Source organism: Cetorhinus maximus, chromosome 18 (genome assembly GCF_964194155.1).
Source record: "Cetorhinus maximus chromosome 18, sCetMax3.hap1.1, whole genome shotgun sequence".
NCBI lineage: Eukaryota > Metazoa > Chordata > Chondrichthyes > Lamniformes > Cetorhinidae > Cetorhinus > Cetorhinus maximus.
In genome coordinates, this window is record NC_135896.1 from 3030983 (window position 1) to 3049801 (window position 18819).

The following is an 18819-nucleotide window of genomic DNA, read 5'->3' on the forward strand; positions in this document are numbered from 1 at the left end:
TTTCCTTGTTCTTTTCCTACGTCATTAATACTTAATGCGTATCTGTAGTAGTATTGTAGTTGACCCGGTTTTACTTGCATTGTATTTATAGTACGGAAACAGGCTATTCAGCCCAACTGATTTATGCTGGTGTTTGTAGTCTACAGGATTCTCCCTTTCCTAATTACCTATTCCCACCTTGCTCCCCTCTGCAACCCATATCCGCCTAATTCCTTCATCCTCATGTTTGCATCGAGCCTCCCCTTGAATGTGTGATTGCTGTACTGCTTCAGCTACTCCATGTGACAGCGAAGTCTACAATCTTGCCACTACCTGTGCAAAAAAAATTGCTTCCAGATTGTTCATTGGATCGATTTGTAACCATCTTTATGCCAACCTGTAAACAGTTTCAGTACTTATGTTAACATTGCTTATGACTTGTAGCACTGTGATTGGTGTCTTTCATTCCTAGCTCTCTTTTCCCTATTTTATTTCTTAACCATCCAAGATACCACTTCAACATATCCTAATACCCTTTATGTCAGAGAACCTTTGTAACCTGCCTGTTTGCTTTTAGTTTCTAAGTTTATTCCTTGTTACTGAATCACTGCCTAGCAGAGATAATCTTTAACTACTCACCCTTAAACTCTGATCACCGTGAGCACTTTGGTGGTGGTTATTTTTATTATTATTATTTGGGGGTCCTTGTGCATGAATTGCAAAAAGCTAGCATACAAAAGGGAAGGCAAATGGAATGTTGATCTTTATTTCAAAGGGAATGGAGTATAAAAAGAGTGAAGTCTTGCTAAAACTGTACAAGGCTCTAGTTAGACCACAACTAGAAAACTGTGAACAGTTTTGGTCCCCTTATCTAAGGAAAGATATACTGGCATTGGAGGGAGTCCAGAGAAGATTCACTAGGTTGACCCTGGGCATGGAGGGATTTTCTTATGAGGAGAGGTTGAGTAGGTTGGGCCTGTCTTCGAAGAATGAGAGGTGACCTTATTGAACTTATTGAAACATATAAGATTCTTAGGGGGCTTGACAGGGTATATGCTGAGAGGTTGTTTCCCCTTGTGGGAGAGCCTAGGGCCAGAGGGCATAATCTCAGAGTAAGGGGTCACCCATTTAAAACAGAGATGAGGAATTTCATCTTGCAGAGGGCTATAGAGGCTGGGTCATTAAGTATATTCAAGGCTGAGATACAGATTTTTAATCAGAGGATCAAGGGTTAAGGGGAAAAGGCAGGAAAATGGAGTTGAGAATAATTAGATCAGCCATGATCTCATTGAATGGCAGAGCAGACTCGGTGGGCCGAATGGCCTACTTCTGCTTTTGTCATATGGTTGGGCCCCCATGACAATCTTTGCTCCAGTGAATACAGTCTGACTGTCTCATTAAATTTTTTCCCCTTGCTCTATGTGTCTGTCCAGTGGTTGTGTGGGGTCAAGTATGATAGATTGTTAAATGACAAGTTTCTCAGTTCTGGACTGGACCATCAAAGGATGGTCCTTTTTCTCCCCTGCCCCACCTCCTCAGGACACTGAAACAAAATGGAATACCATCACTTGAGACTGACCAGAAATCATTCCGGTTTGGTTAGTATGCTGAGGGGGTGAGCCACAGAACCTGCTTTTTGTATTACTGGAGATCGTGAGTCGCTGTTTCTGGTGTCTGGGAAATGGATATTCTCCCACTTACCCTTCCTGAATGAGGAAATGGTGCACATAGTTCATCTCATTTTTTTTCTCCGTCTGTGTTTGTTCCCACTCCCACCCAGAAACCGTATCCACGTTCAACCGTACGGCTAACAATAGATGAAAGATTTCCACTATCCCCAGTATCTCTAGTGTGCATGAGTCATTCCAAGAGATGAATCATTTTTTGTAGGCGGGATGGGCAATCAATTAAACTGGTGCTGGTTGACGTATTCAGCTATCAGAAAAGGAGAGGTTGGGACTGAGTGAGGTGAGGGTTTTATGGCTCCAGTCACACACTTTTTCATAGTTTGCAGGAGTTTTGACACCATTGGAGTAAGTTTTATTTCACTTTTAAGACTGAGCTAGCTGCTACTTCCCCACTCCACTCATCTCTGACCCCAAACACAAGTGTGTCTGTGTTTATATACCCACAGGACATTCTTGTGTGTGTTCATCCTCTGCCTTATCTCTATGCCCATAGTCTGGGTGTATTATTTATTTATTTATTTTGCGCTGATTTGTCTGGTATTTGAAGGACAATAATCTTTTGTTTCACTTTTAATTCATCCGTCCCCCTCCCCCTCATCACTGACTCATCCTGTTCCAGACTCTGAAGCCCACAGGGCAATCTCTTCTTTTAATTATACATGCATACAGAGCTGGGGCTGGAGCCAGACTGCAGCTTTTGGTTGCTAAATTGATGTCTCTGATAAATCTCTGTTGCGACACTAATAATGTCATGATAGCTTTCACTTTTCAATTGGGTACGGCTGTGTCTCTAACTACACATCATAGTTCCTAAATGACTTGAGAACCTATTGTAAAATAACACAAAACACATCAGGTCTCGTACACCTTTTGCTGCGGTGCTCACTGACTTGCATTGGTTTGCGGTCCACTATTGCTTCAGCTTTAAAATTCTCATCCTTATGTTCATACCCCTCCATGACCATAGCCCTCATGATCTCTGTAATCTCTTCCAACCCTACAAACCTCTAAAATCTCCATTGTTCTCCAATTCTGACCTCTTGTGCATCCCCAATTTTAATTGCTGTGCCACTGGTGACTGTGCCTTCAGCTATCTTGGCCCTAAGTTCTGGAATTTGAATGGCAGACCAGGCTGGAGGGACCTAATTCGTATGTTCATAAACCTCTCTACCTTGCCTTCCCCTCGAAACAAATGCCTTTAACAAAGCAGTTGTTTATATAGTTTCTCTCTGTGGCCCATTGTCAAATGTTAGCTGATTACACTCTTAAAGTGCCTTGGGGCATTTTATTATTTTAAAGATGCTATATGAATACAAGGTGCAATTGACCCTGACTGTTCAGAGAATGAGCTTATTGAGTCACTTTGCCACTCCTCATTTTATCCTCCATGCTTTTTGCTACATTTGAATTTCATGTCATCTGCAAACTTGGAAATTATGCCTCCTATGCCAAGTTCATACCATTTAATAAATGTATTTAAAAAGTGTGCTGGTCCTTATGTCGACCACTGGGGAATGCCACTCTGTTCTTCCCTTCAGCCTAAAAAATAGCCGTTCACCACAACTCCCTGTTTTCTATTCCTTAGACAATTTTGTATTCTTATAACCGTTAATCCAATGTGCCTCAGTTTTGCTAACAAGCCTGTTCTGTGGCACTTGCTGTTCAGTGCCTTGGGATGTGTTAATATTTTAAAGGCACTATATAAATATAAGTTGATGTAGTTCATGAGGTGCCTTTTTAAAAACCCATATGCACAACTTCAACTGTAATGCCCTGACCAACCCTCTCCCCCACTTCATCAAAGAACTCGATCAAGTTAGTCAAACTTTTATTCGTTGGGGTGATGAAGAGGGGTGGAATGAGGCTCGTTTGGAACATAAACACTAGAATAGAGCAAAAACAGAAACAGAAATACCTGGAAAAACTCAGCAGGTCTGGCAGCATCGGCGGAGAAGAGTACAGTTGACGTTTCGAGTCCTCATGACCCTGAAACGTCAACTGTACTCTTCTCCGCCGATGCTGCCAGACCTGCTGAGTTTTTCCAGGTATTTCTGTTTCTGTTTTTGTTTTGGATTTCCAGCATCCGCAGTTTTTTTGTTTTTATCTAGAATAGAGCAGTTGAGTCAATTGGCCTGGTTCTGTGCTGTAGACTTGTTGTATTCTGAGAGTTGTGACGAAGAGCTGTATAACCATACATCCTAAGTTCTATTTTGTTTTTACTTTTACTCCTCAGGTCGGCGTCAGATTCACCATCTGGGTAACCAGCTCCAGCTAAACCAGCACTGCCTCGATACGGCCTTTAACTTCTTCAAAATGGCAGTTAGCAAGCACCTCACCAGAGGCCGGAAAATGAGCCATGTAGTCGCTGCCTGTCTTTATCTAGTCTGTCGAACGGAGGGGACTCCTCGTATCCTTTTCAAGCTGCAAAAATAATGTCAACCTTAAAGGTTAATTTATGAAGATTTAAAACATGTTTACCTGGATTTATTTTTTTTAAAAACTACAGTTAATGTGTTACTTTATTCAGTTCTCTTTCCAAGTTTGTGGTTTGAAAGTCTATAGTTACTGTACGCCAGCTCTGCTCTGTGTGTGGGTGTGTGTGAAATGCCTAGTTGTTGCAGAGTAAAACTTTCAGCGTATGTAAATGCCTCGGGTGCATCTTAGTACCATTACCTCTGGTGGATGTGCTTATTTAGGCCAGTTTCTACTCTTGAGATTAACACATGAAACTCTGTCAGCAAGTGAAGATACCTTGAACTTAGAAGAGAATCTGAATATCTTGCTCCTGTTGCTATAAAGATGGATGTGCCCTGTATGAAGTTCCAGTTGCAGCTATTCTAGGGCAGTGGCCTTTTGCTTGAGTGCAGGGCTGAGGGAGCCCTGTATAGTATGGAGGTGCCTCTTCAGGTGGACATGGTACTTTCCAAAGATGAGAAGGGGAGTCTTGTCACTCAACCTGAATCACCTATCCCTTTGCAGACTTTGTGTCCTCACAACTTGCTTTCCCACCTATCTTTGTATTGTCAGCAAATGTCAGGAATCCATGCGTGTTCAGGAAAATTTCGGTGGTGTTTCCCTCAAATGCAAGCCCCAGAGTTCCAGCTTCTTAATCATTGACCCAGCTTTGCCCTGGATATTGAAGATGGTTGCACTCAGCCCTTGAAGTCCTAGATTTAGCTCAGTCTTCGAGGAAATATATCCGACAATTAGTCCAGGTGCGAGAGCCAAACTGTGTCATGCACACAGTAAGAGGGTGGGAATAGGTGGCTTATAAAGAATAACTTGACCTTGGAGTGATCTTGCCATGTGAATCATCAAACCTTCATGTGGAGCAATAGATAGATGTGCTCCCTTCCCACCTCATCTCACAGAAATGAAACTGTGCTCAAATTCAAGGATCATTGTTTTATAAAGTTTACCATTTTCACAGCATTATCCAGCGTTTCCATTGAGATGGTTTTGACAGTGAGTACTTACCAGCGTATACTTAATGCACCTACATTGCATTTGCAGCAGATCCTCTGATACAGGTCACTACTACGCTAGTCTTACGAGTCATTGACTTTGCTCCAACAGTGCTGATGCTAGTATGATGTGACCACACGATATCACGTTGATTTATGAAGTTGTCAAACAACCATAAAGTCTCCTCAACTATTGTGGGTAGGCAGCAACTGGAAAAATAAAATGTCCTCCTGTATTGCACCTCTGTAAGTATACCACATGTACAGCAGAAGGTGAGTTTAGCTTGCACTCCTGTGGATTCATCCAGGTACAGAGCACAATATTGGCTGCTAATGACATGGTTTGCTAATTGAATTAGGAAGTAATTGGTTATGTTATTAATTTGACGTGTCACTCTTATTAACTGAATTAATTTTAGTGCCTTCTCTCCAAGCATAGTGCTTACCATATCTGCAGCCACAGGTAGTAAGTATATGGTGTGAAGTCTTCCTGCTTTTGCAACTTTAACTTCCTAGGTATGAGGCTTCGGGTGGCCAAGTATTATCAGTAGCAGCATGGAGTGTAAAACTGTCTTGTCACCAGCGCAGCTAACATTGAGCTACTTGAAAAAGTTTGTTGTTTTTTCCTTTTGTGCGTGTTTTGTTTCAAAGTATCTGCATAGAAGAGATGATTTTTGGCAACAGGACTTCACCACATAAACTGCAACTTAAGATATTCACCAGATCCATTACGCAAAAATCCCTTTTCTATGCACTTGTCATATTTCCAACTTCAGGATATAGATCCTGTATTGTGTCACTGGCTGAGATTTGCAAGTTGAGTCATTAGTCGTCTTATCTGTGATTTCAGCAAGTGACAGTTGTCCAACAATTGTCCAGCCTTTCTGCGCTTGGAGTTAATTTGGGTTTTCCTTTGGTACTATATGTTGCACGATGCTATACCTGCTGGGACATAATGGTGAAAAATGGACAGCTGGCTAAAGGCAGGTTGTGTTGTGAAGAGAACGCACAGTATGAGTGATGAGAAGCGGAATAGTGAAATGCTCCTTACTAGTATTCAGTGACTGACACCCCATCCCTTTAATTTTATTAAATTTAAGGCCCAAAACTAATAGGATTTGAGCCCTTTTCGCACCTGTAATATGGCCTGCATTTCTGGTGTGACCTTGAACCCATCACTATCTGACTGAGTGATAGTAGCTCAGGTTGACACATGCAGAAATTATGAAAGTTTTCCTAAGGGAATGCATCAGATAGATGAGCAAAATGATTAAGTCTTAAGTCACTAATAATGTACTTTTACCCAGCACTCTCACAGTTAAATTTTGCAGTAACACAGAAGCAACCTTAACAATGAAGGGTAAGAAATCCTTTGGACTTCACCTCTCAATGATATTCAAACAGTTTACAAATGTAATACATTCAGTGCAGGAGTAACTGTTGTGCTGCCACAGCACACTGAACCTTTGATAATGAATGCTGATAGCAACTACCTCATTCACTTCGCCTTGCTTTTGTTTTTCTTAGGAAGCTTTTGTGGACATCTTGCTGCAGGTTAGTAAGCAGCGTTTGGCAGGAACTATCTGCCAAGTTTACTAGAACTGTTTTACACAAACAACTGCAGTTCAGACTTGCCCCTGTCAGAGTTGCACCTGGAGTTGTTGGGGCGTGCAATGGATTCTGTGCACTGCCATGCAGCGCCTGGTATACTGGACAGTGTGCCTTAAATCTTAAAGGTCATGCCATCAAAACCCTGACTGCCTTTGAGCAGTGTTTGAGTCAAGGGTAAATCAAAGGCATTGAGGTCTGTTGGAGTTTTGTGGTGCTGTTTAGAAATGGATAGACAGTGGAGGGTTCTTACGTAATCCCAGCATAGGCTATGAGACCCAAATGATACAGACTGGGGCCATACCCTTCTATGGAAAGAAGGGGAAACACACGCTAGGGTACTGCCTTGAAGGCTGGCCCAGCATATTCAAAAGAATCAATGGGACAGATCTCTGCTCACCTGAGAATACTTGAAGATGGGAGTCCTATAGAAGCAGAAATTGGGCAAATTTATCTTCCTTGCTCAACAGGTCCCATGATGTTATTTGTGTGAAGTTCAGTGAGCTCTCCCTAGTGTCCTTGACAATGTTTATCTCACAATAAACATCATTAAATTGGACTTTTTTGGTTATTAGTTCATTGTGGGGCATTGCTGTGTGTGAATTGGTGACCACATTTTCCTGCATTACAACAGTGACTGTACTTAAAATGCTTTGGCACATTCCTGAGGCTGTGAAAGAACCTAGGTAAATGCAATTTTTTTTCTTTTTTGTACTTTGACTTCCTATTTATAAAACCCAAAAATTATTAGACATTTTTTATGTATTTATCTACCTATACTTGTACTTTCGGGGAATTATACATTTGAATCACTAGGTGTCTGTTTTCCATACACTTAAATGTCTTTCCATTAAGTGTACATTCTCATTCCATGCTTTTTCTCTCAAATACTCTGCACCTGAGACTGCACCTGCCACCTGTCTGCCCATTCCACCAACCTATGTTTTGCTGAAACCTCTCGGAGCACTGTGTTTGCCAAACTGACAATTTTGTCACGTAATAAATTTTGAGATTCTGTATTCAAATCCAAGTAATCTATAGGTTCCTCCACTCCACGCACACCTCACACTGTGGGCCGATTGAGGCCACATTTGCTGAGGTCAGCTAACTAAGCTACTGAGCGGGTTTTAAACGATGGACCTTGCTGGACTGTATGGTCCTGTAACCCACAATCTGGTCACTTAGCCAACCAGCAGCTCTTCTGTTGTTCTTCGCTTTCACTGTTTCTCTGTTGGTGCTTGAGCTTTAAGAAAAAAAAACTGCTGCCACAAAACTCACTTCATGGAGGTCTGAGGGATTTAAAATTTATCCTCCCAACTGAACATGTTATGTAGCCCATAAGTGATGACAGTAGTGGAGGGTGACTTCATAGCTATTTTGTGTGGCACTACACTAAGCCACGGAGTTCTCCGTATCTATCGTTCTTTCAGTGATGCTCCTGAGAAAGGAGTTTTTTTTTTGGGTTACAGTGGGATGATGTCATTGTGTCACGGTAACTAAACTGATTAAGTGATTTATCTGCGCAGTGGTTGTGGGAACTACATAATTTGGTGGCGTGGGGGATGGACAGGCCAGGGGCAGTTTGGCGATGGTGTAATGTAGTGAGCAGCCAACATATATTGTAAGGCATTGAAATCCTAGCAAATGCAGAACAAATTTTATCCTAGAATGGGGGGAAATTCTGGAACATTTACAGATGTTGTAAATGTTTTCATGGTCATCTTGTCAGTGTTTCATAGCTCTGATTGGGATGGGGGAGGGAGGAAAAATTCAGATCTGCAGGACCAGGAATAACACCAGCAGCTTTGCCAGGAACGGTCTGTACAATAGTCCTTTATTTAGAACTCTTATTAAACTTCCACAGAGTGAAACAGAAGCAGGAATCACAATGCCCTTTGAGTCCATCTGCAGCATGTCAGATTCAGTCAATAAAAGATTTATATCTGGCAGAACCCATTTGTGCTCCTGACAGAAGGCTGAGGGGAAGGATGTACAAGACATCACGTGTGGAGCTTGAGAGGAAAAGGGCTGGTTGCGAAGATGTTGAACCATTGTGAACATCAAACTCCCCCAGCCCTGTAGCAACAATGCTGCTGATTACAAAGTGTTTTTTGCCCTGGTTTGATGGGGGCGTGGAAGGAGGAGGTGGAGTGAAGAGTGATTGTGTATTGGAACTAGTGGTGATTTTCTGGTTTTTAAAAAAAACCCATTTGAACGCCTACCCATAAAAGCTGCAGATTTACTGTGCCCTTCAGCCAAAGGGACCCTCTGCACTGTGTTGTAATTGTTCTCAATTTTCACAGATCTGATTTTGTTTTCCAAGTGAGCTGTGCAGGGATGCAGATTATTTTAAGAGAGTTATTGTTCCACGAGAGCCTGTGCAGAGCATAGGCTGCATTCGAATGCTTAACGCTTTTTTTTTCTCCTCCTGCTATAAACCTCCTTACCCTTCTCCGGAGCAAAATATGTCATTCTTTTATATCGTGATAGGTACAAAAATTACAAATGCTGGAAATCTGAACGGAAAATGGGAAATGCTGGAAATACACAGGTCAGTTCTGGGTCCACAGGCGGAAATACACTGGCTTGCTTCCAGCTTTATCTTAATTGTCCTCGAACTCCCAACTCCAGATAGGAAACAAAATGCATTCACAAGCTAATGCAGAGCTAAAATGAGCGAGTGAGTTATTTGTCTAACTGTGATTGCTGTAACAAATATAAATTTTACTTGGTGATGAGCGCACATTGATAATTTTGGTTTAGTTGAGCAGGAAAGGGATCCCAGCTTTGCTCCATGGTCTGTACTGAGTTAGCGGATCTTGTCTGTAGCACTGTGAACCCTTGGGATAGAGTGAGCGGCAGTGTCGGGGGAGGGCATGTGGAATAAGCCTGGGCTCCTAATCACAATTGAAGAATGCCTTCCTGGAAAGTATATGTTGGATGAGTTCATTATCTGACTGATTTATGATGTGCCTTCTTCCCATGGTTGAATAGGCCTGCGAACATTGCACATAGCCCTAGCTTCCTACATTACTGCGAGTTGAGTTTGAGACCCTGTACCTAACCCTCAACAACACCAGCATCCTTCACTCCCTACTGCTGCTGAGACCCTCATTGATGCCTTTACCAACTCCAGATTTGACTAAGCACTACTCACTCATCCAAGCTGTCATCCCTCGGCTGATTCAAGCTGTATCTGTGTTAATTCATGATACCCACCACCCATCAATGTTTTTGCTAACCAATATTGTCTCCTCATCCCCCAGTTCTTCCTATTTGAATTACTCATCCTCTTGTTTAATTCCTTTATGGCCTTGTTACACCCTATACATGTAGCCATCCACCTCCAATTGCCTTCCACCTTTGGGTCTCTTCATACCCCCTTTCCCAATGACTCAGCACTTTGTGGAAGTTTAATAAGAGGTCTAAATAAAGGACTATTGTACAGACTGTTCCAGGCATGCCCTACCTTCAGCTGCCTAGGCCCCACACTTAACATCCCCTCCTTTGGCATTTATTTTATGTGACTGTGTCTCTGTGAAGCACCCTGGGATATTTCTCCATGTTTGTTGTGACGGCTACTTACAGAAGGCACAAGAACATTGCTGCCCAAGAGCCAGCACTGATGGGGAGGGTAAGGGGAAGAGAGACACTTTTTTTCTGGTACTAATGGAATCAAGGAAACGAAGGTTGAGCTGAGGTGGTAGATAGTCATGTTCTTGTTTAATCATATAGCAAGCTAGAAGGTCTGAATGGCATAATTCTACCCGGTTTCTTATGTTCTTGTATAGCTTAGTGCAATCTTTCAGATCTATGGAGGATGGAAGCACTGATCTTCAAATGACAATTAAGGTGAGAAAGCAAAATGATGGAGAGCAATTGCTAACAGGATCAGCACCCCTCCACCTCTTTGGTAAGGATGGATTATTATGCACTGATTAGAGATTCAGTTTGCCAAAGTTAGTGATTTGAAGCTGGTTTTAGCATATCTTCCACAGGGTACTGGTTATACATGTGTCCTTCAGTGTTGGTCTGCGAAAGAATGTGGGCTGTTGCATTTTCTCTTTCACATCCCACCCCCCGTCCCCCAAGGCACTTGCTGCCTTACTGGGTTACAGCCCCACAGTTTGGGGTTGAACATGAGTTGGTTAGTTTGCTGATATGCATTGTTGAGGTACATTCAAGAGAAATGGCTCTGAGGTCTATCAGAGCTAGCTTCTTATGTCAGGCAAATGACGGAAGCTCACTGAAGTCTGTCATCCTCCTTAAATCTTTCAAACAGAACTCTTGAGAAATCCAAACCGGGTAGATTTTCTGGGTGTCTGATATTAAGTGTGCATTCTTTCCATCGAAGATTGTAGCCCAGCAGCTACAGGCCTGCCAGTTTAACCTATGGTGGAAAATGTTTAGAAATTATAATTCAGGACAACATTAAAAGTTATTTGGACAAATGTGGGTTAATTTAAAGAAAAACAGCATGGAATTAAGGGAAAATTGTATTGAATTAACTTGCTTTGAATTTTTTTTGCTAAGGTTACAGAGGGCTGATGAGAATAATGCAGTTCGCGTGGTGAACATGAACTTCCAAAAGGCATTTGATGAAGTGCCACATGATAGGATTGTCAGCAAATTTAGAGCTCATGGAATTAACAGGAGAGAAGCATCACGGATGCAAAATTGGCTAATTGGCAGAACACAGAGTAGTGGTGTGTTGCAGTGTGGCCTTGACGCCTATTTGTAGTAAAGCTGATCCGCAGACAACTTTCTAAGTGGAAACATTAGGTTTATTTACAGTACAGCCAGCAGCAGCTACACGTGTGCTTTCAACTCCATCTCTACCTCCACGCTGACTGTGGAGGAAGCCCACGCTGCAAACACATTTGGTTTACACAGATCATGTGACCTCACATCACAGGACTGTTGTTAAAGGCACAGTCCAACATTTGACAAAACCATAATTACTACATGGTGATATGCCTTCATCTAGCCTAAAAAATAGTGAGATTCCCCAGTGATCAGTGATAGGACCCCTGCTTTTCTTGACATATTTTAATGAACTAGACTGGGGTGTAAAATGTCAAAATTTATGGATGACACAAAACTTGTACAGTGAACTGTGAGGAGAATACTGATAAATCTCAAGAGGCCATAGACAGGCTGGTGGAATGGGAGGACAGGCGACAGATGAAGTTTAATGGAGAGAAGTTTGAGGTGATTCATTTTGGTAGGAAAAACAAGGAGAGGTAATATTAAATAAAGAATATAATTCTAAAGAGGGTGCAGGAACAGAGGGACCTGGGATATATGTGCATAAATCATTGAAGGTGTCAGGGCAGGTTGAGAAAGTGGTAAATAAAGCATATAGGATCCTGTGCTTTATCGATAGAGGCATGGAGTCCAAAGGAAGGAAGGAAGTTATGACTAACCTGCATAAAACACTGGTTTGGAGTCAGCTGGAATATTGCGTCCAGTCCTGGGCAAGACATTTTAGGAAAGATGTGAAGGCATTGGACGGAGTGCAGAAAAGATTCACGAGGGTCGATTGGAGAAGCTGTTACTATTTTCCCTGGAGAAGAGAAGATTGAGAGAAGAGTTGATAGAGATATTCAAAATCATGAGGGGTTTGGACTGAGTAGATAGGGAAAAACTGTTCCCGTTGGCAGAAAGATCTAGAACCAGAGGGCACCGATTTAAGGTGATTTGGCAAAAGAAACAACGGTGACATAAAAAAAGCCTTTTTACACGACAAGTGGTTAGGACCTGGAATGTACTGCCTGAGTGTGTGGTGGGGGCAGGTTCAGTCGAGGCATTCGAGAGAATTGGATAATTATCTGAGGGGGAAAAATTGGGAGGGCTATGGGGAAAAGATGGGAAGTGGGACTAGGGGCTCCTGCAGAGAACCAGTGTGGAAACAACAGGTCAAATAGTCTCCTGTCCAGTGTAACCATTCTGTAATCATAGGGTTGCGAACTTAGTGTTCAGTCAGCACTAGTTAGAAAGTTGCTGGTTCAAGCCCCATTCCAGAGACTTGAGCACAAAACCTAGTTGACATCCCGTGTTGGACTGAAAGTGTGTTGCAGTGTCAGACCTGCTGTTGCTTGAATAAGATGTGGAATCAAGGCCCTGTCTTCCCTCTCTGGGAAAGATCTCATGACCACTATTCCAGGAAAAGCAGGGCAGTTCTACCTGTTGTCCTGGCCAATATTTATCCCTCAACCAACATGATTAAAACAGATTATCTGTTCAGTATCACATTACTGTTTGTGGGAGCTTGCTACATGCAAATTGGCCATTTTCTACGTTACAGCCAGGGTGACTAACAGTTCTTTATTTTACAGAATTGTCCTATAATTGAACCCACTGTCCCATGGCTGGTTGCATGTTGTTTTTCCCTTAATTCAAATTTTTAGAACCCTCCCACAGATCTGGTATCCCCAGCCTCTCCACCCCCGCCCCCCTTGCCACAGTGACCCTTAATTTCTCCATGAGAGTTGGCCACCCTAATTACAATGGTGCCTACACTTCAAAAGGGCTTCATTCACTGTAAAGCATTTTGGGATGTCCTGAAATTGTAAAATGTGCTACAGGTATAAGAATGTAAGTTTGTTCATCTCTTTAATTCAATCCACAAAATTTGTGACTTGGTCCAAAACTAAGATGTATGGACCCCTAAATATATGTAATGTGCCACCTGTAGGCCACTCTTGAGAGACTTTGGGCAAGACTATTGTTCTAGTTCAAAAACCTGATTTGATCAACCCTGAGACTGGTATAATTAATCAACTTGTCAAGCTAATTTATTTCCATTCTACCTGAAGCAGCATTACAGTCTGATAATTTGAAATAAAAATAGAAAATGCTAGAAATACTCAGCAGGTCAGGCAGCATCTTTGTGGAGAGAAGAGCAAAGTTAACAATTTATGTTGAAGACCTTTCAGAACTGATAATTTGGAGTTATTTATTTCATACAAAAATTCAATTATGCATTAATTCCAATTGAACAATATTGAATTGAAGATCAGACTGTGTTACTGATTTCTTTCAACCAAACTCAAACCTTTGTAATATGAACCTTTAATTAAAAAAAAAAGCCACTCAGCCAGTTCATTACAAGTGTATAATAAAGGAGGTTAGACTTCATGACTAGGATTAAAGGCTGACAAATAACAAGTTTTTACAGATTAAGACAAATGGCGAAATGTAAACCAAGGCACTAGAAAGTCATTCAGGACTTCAAAAGGGATTTGGGATTTGAGCTCTGATCTCTCATGTCGGGCTATTTTGGAAACATTTTAAATTAGACTTTGAACTTCTGTAGGTTCAGAGCAATTCTTGACACGATTTCCCTTGTCTTCTGCAGAATTTGCAGTTTCCAACTCTCAAATTGGTTGTGCAATCACAAAGAAGTAGAGGAGTGGTTTCAGTTGCAGCTGTAGAATCAGAAGCTGATTGGCAAACACAAGATTCCTCCCCTCTTGTGCATCCCCCTTCCCTATCCTCCACCATTGACAACTGGGCCTTCAGTTGCTTAGGCTTTTCTGCAATTCCCTCCCTGAACATTCTATCTCTCTACCTCTGCTTTGATGTTCCATTAAACCTACTTCTTTTCATCAAGCTTTTGGTCACCTGCTCTAATATGTCCTTGCATTTCAAATTTTATCTGATATTGCTCCGATGAAGCATGTTGGGGTGTTTTACAAAGCCTAGGTACTGTATAAACACAAGTTGTTCTTCTCTTGTGAAGACACTGTTGCTGGGAAAATGGATGGTTCCAAATGTGTTAATGGCTCTTGGAAATCGCTCCAGGGTGTTTATTCTTCATGTGTGTGCTTCAAATGTGAATGCTGATTAACTGTTTATCTGAGGGAGGGGAATAATCTGATCTTTTACTACTTTCTGATTTTTCAAGCAGGAATCTCTGAGCAGTACTGAGGGATGCAAATACCTGGTTTCTTTACTAAGATAAAAGCAAAAAGCTGCGGATGCTGGAAATCCAAAACAAAAGCAAAACTAGCTGGAAAAACTCAGCAGGTCTGACAGCATCTGCAGAGAGGAATACAGTTAACATTTTGAATCCGTATGACTCTTCAACAGAACTAAGGAAAAATAGAAAAGAGGTGAAATATAAGCTGGTTTAAGGGGCGGGGTGGGACAGGTAGAGCTGGATAGAGGGCCAGTGATAGGTGGAGATTGCCAAAAGATGTCATAGACAAAAGGACAAAGAGGTGTTGACGGTGGTGATATTATCTAAGAAATGTGCTAATGGTGAAATTAAGGGTAGAAAGGACGAGCAAGGTACAGATAGCCCTAGTGGGGGTGGGGTGGGGGGAAGGGATCGAAATAGGCTAAAAGTTAGGGATAAAACAATGGATGGAAATACGTTTAAAAATAATGGAAATAGGTGGGAAAAGAAAAATCTATATAAATTATTGGAAAAAAGGGGGATCGGAAAGGGGGTGGGGATGGAGGAGAGAGTTCAAAATTGTTGAACTCAATATTCAGTCCGGAAGGCTGTAAGGTGCCTAGTCGGAAGATGAGGTGCTGTTCCTCCAGTTTGCGTTGAGCTTCACTGGAACATTGCAATAGGCCAAGGACGGACATGTGGGCATGAGAGCAGGGTGGTGTGTTGAAATGGCAAGCGACAGGGAGATCTAGGTCATGCTTGCCGAAGGTGTTCCGCAAAGTGATCACCCAGTCTGCGTTTGGTCTCTCCAATGTAGAGGAAACCGCATTGGGAGCGGCGAATGCAGTAGACTAAATTGAGGGAAGTGCAAGTGAAATGCTGCTTCACTTGAAAGGAGTGTTTGTGGGCCCTTGGACGGTGAGGAGGGGGGAAGTAAAGGGGCAGGTGTTGCACCTTCTGCGGTTGCATGGGAAGGTGCAGTGGGAGGGGGTTGAGGTGTAGGGGGTGATGGAGGAGTGGACCAGGGTATCCCGGAGGGAACGAGCCCTGCGGAATGCCGCCGGGGGGGTGAAGGGAAGAAGATGTGTTTGGCGGTGGCATCATGCTGGAGTTGGCGGAAATGGCGGAGGATGATCCTTTGAATGTGGAGGCTGGTGGGGTGATAAGTGAGGACAAGGGGGACCCTATCATGGTTCTGGGAGGGAGAGGAAGGTGTGAGCCCCCTTGTCACTGTCCCTCTATCCAGCTCTATCTGTCCCATCCCCCTTAAACCAGCTTATATTTCACCTCTTTTCTATTTTTCCTTAGTTCTGTTGAAGAGTCATACGGACTCGAAACGTTAACTGTATTCCTCTCTGCAGATGCTGTCAGACCTGAGTTTTTCCAGCTATTTTTGTTTTTGCCTGATTTCTTTCCCTGGCTCGGTCAGTGTTGCTCATCCCCAATTAGAAGGTCGAAAAGCAGAATACTGCGGATGCTGGAAACCTGAAATAAAAACACACAAAAATGCTGGAAAAAGCTTAGGTTAGAAGGTCCTTGTCCCACCCACCCCTTGCTCAAAACCTATTACATCTCTAACTTTTCCTAGTTCTCATGAAAGGTCATCAACCTGAAACGCTGACTGTGTTTCTCCCGTTACAGAGGTGCTGCCTAACCTGTTGAGTTTTTCCAGCATTTTCTTATTTATTCCTGATTAGAAGGTTGTTGTTCCAAGTTCCATTTCAGAGACTTGAGCTCATAATTTAGACTTTCTCTCGCATGCAGTGCTGATGGAGCATTGTACTATCAGAGGTGCCATCTTTCGGATGAAGCTGCGTCTGTCCTGTAAACTGGGTGTAAAAGATGCAAGGAAAGTCCTGACCAATATTTATCTCTTGACCAACATCTGATTATCTGGTCATTATCAGATTACTGCTCATGAGAGGTTGCTGGGCACAAGCTGGGCTGCTGCATTCCTTACATTACAACAGTAATTACACTTCCAAAAGTATTTCATTGGCTCTAAAGCATTTAGGACATCCTGTGGTCAGCTGCTATATAAATGTAAGTTCTTTTTTCCCCTGGGAGCACTGCGTTCCATCTGCAATTAGCTAACTCAAGAGTGAGACCCTGTCTAATGCTCAAAAGCGTATGTTTTGTTTTAAAGATGATTGTCTTCTCTTGACTGCCCTAATGTGGATAGCTCATACTCGCCCGCCGCTACACACCTTTATCTCCAGCTGCCACTCACACATCACTGCTGTCGCCCTCATGCATTTCCTAATCTCTCCTGTTTGGCAATCTATTACAGACCAATAAGTAATTCAAATACTGATAGCAGACGTTAAACTGCCTGTGGACAGGAAGGGCCAGTTTCACTATCAGTATTAATTCTTTATAGTCTTCAGTAATCCAGTTGGCAATTCAAGAGCTCCTCTTATCCTTTTATTGCCTGTAGTCTTACTGGAAGCAGGGAGTGTGAGATACTTGTTACTGATTGCCTGCCACATCTTCCATGCCTGCACTTGTCTAAACACTAGAAAAGCAATAGAACTGAACCTGTTGACTAATGTTTTGGTGCTTCATTGAGTAGGGATGGTGAAAGACTGGGGTTGTGTAAATCTGTAGGTCTTTGGACATTTTGTTCAGTAACTTACCCACTTTATGTCCCGAGGGAGTGTTATGAATATAACTGCAGTAACTAGCACTGTCCTTCTGAAGCACGTATGAAGGAATATATTCAGTTTTATTTGGAAGACTCTGTGGCTTAATGGGTGCGAGCACTGTCTGATGTGCTGAGTTTTACAGATCAGGAAATTTTGAGTTTGACTCTCGGTATATGCTGAGTATGCTGATCTTGGTGCTGCCTGTATTAGGGAGAAGAAAACAAATCTGCCCAATCACTCTTGGTGCAACATGTATTAGGTAGAATTACTTAGAATTTGCAGCACAGAAGCAGGCCATTCAGCCCAGCAGGTTGGTGCAATGCATGTCAGGAATGATATTTTGGCTGTGGAGGAGGGCAGTGCAGATCCACCAGAATGATGCCTGGGCCTAAAGGATTAAAATGATTATTAGTATCTCATTGTTTTTTGTGGGAGCTTGCTGTGCTGAAATTGGGAATCATCAATATAACAGTGAATATGGTTCACAGATACCTCACTGACTGCCCTGGAATGTCCTGGTCTTTCTCTGCATTTTATTCTCTGCAGGTTGGTCTTAGAAAAAATTAAAGGCTGTACTACAGGCTTGTAGCTGCACCATGAGCTCTTCAGAAATTCTCTGAATGGTGGAGGGTTGGTGGTGGTCTGTTTGATTGTCCAGTTCAGGAAGCTTCCTGAGTAAAGCCAGGCCTGACCCTGCTTGGGTAAGTGGGCAGTGGTGAATGAGGATAAGAGTGAGCTCACTTTATTGAGCCCTGTTTATAGTAAAGCATGAGTTATCCAGCCTCTGTGTCCCTCTCCAGGGGCTTAAAATAGTACATAGTTATATCATCGTTGTGCATGGAGTTTTCTGATAGAAGTATGGACAAGCTAGCCAGGAGCGCAGGAGAAGGGAGTGCTGTCTGGCTGTCTGTATAATGTTAAAACCTGACTTTTCTTTCTCTCATTCTCCCCTGAATGTGCTGACCATTGGTTGGGTAGCCCTCTGGAATCAAAGTATTTACAGCACAGGCGTGGGCCAATCGACTCAAGTCTAAGATGGCATTTTTGCTGCACAGGAGCTGCCTCCCATTCCTTCATCTCACCCTGTCAACATGTCTTCTATTCCTTGTGCGAGCCTAAACAGTGAGTGATGCCTGGCTGTTTAACTGTATAAACCATTGCAGCAGCTGATTCCTGGTCAACACCTGTACATATTCAGTTTCTAGAAAGACTTGCTTAATAACAATCAGAAATAGGAATGCTGCTTGACTTTCCCTTTCCCCCACCCATCTGCTTGTAGACAGTGAGGCCAAGTATTATCATCCTCTCGTTTACCCCATGGGAGAACAGTTCACTTCTCACACAAACCAAGGATCAAGCTTGGGACCTCCTGCTATGCTTAGTACCACAGCCGCTTGATGCACTTAATCACTGAACACAGACAGCAAATACAGTCTTTACTTTTATCACTGCTCAGTGAATTTCCTCTAACAATTGCTTGGTTGTGCACCATCAGCTTTGAAGTTTGTTGTCGTAACTGTGCCATTTCAGAG

The 18819-nt window shown here is 42.5% G+C and overlaps 1 protein-coding gene across 2 annotated transcripts in view; it reads left to right on the top strand.

The window, feature by feature from the left end:
* LOC144692875 (transcription factor IIIB 90 kDa subunit-like) overlaps positions 1–18819 on the top strand; it is a 323304-nt gene that overhangs the window by 67793 nt on the left and 236692 nt on the right. For both annotated transcript variants that reach the window (XM_078561956.1, XM_078561957.1), the window contains exon 3: positions 3901–4074. In XM_078561956.1, the coding sequence (XP_078418082.1) occupies positions 3901–4074 (174 nt within the window). The remainder of the gene's footprint in view (positions 1–3900; positions 4075–18819) is intronic.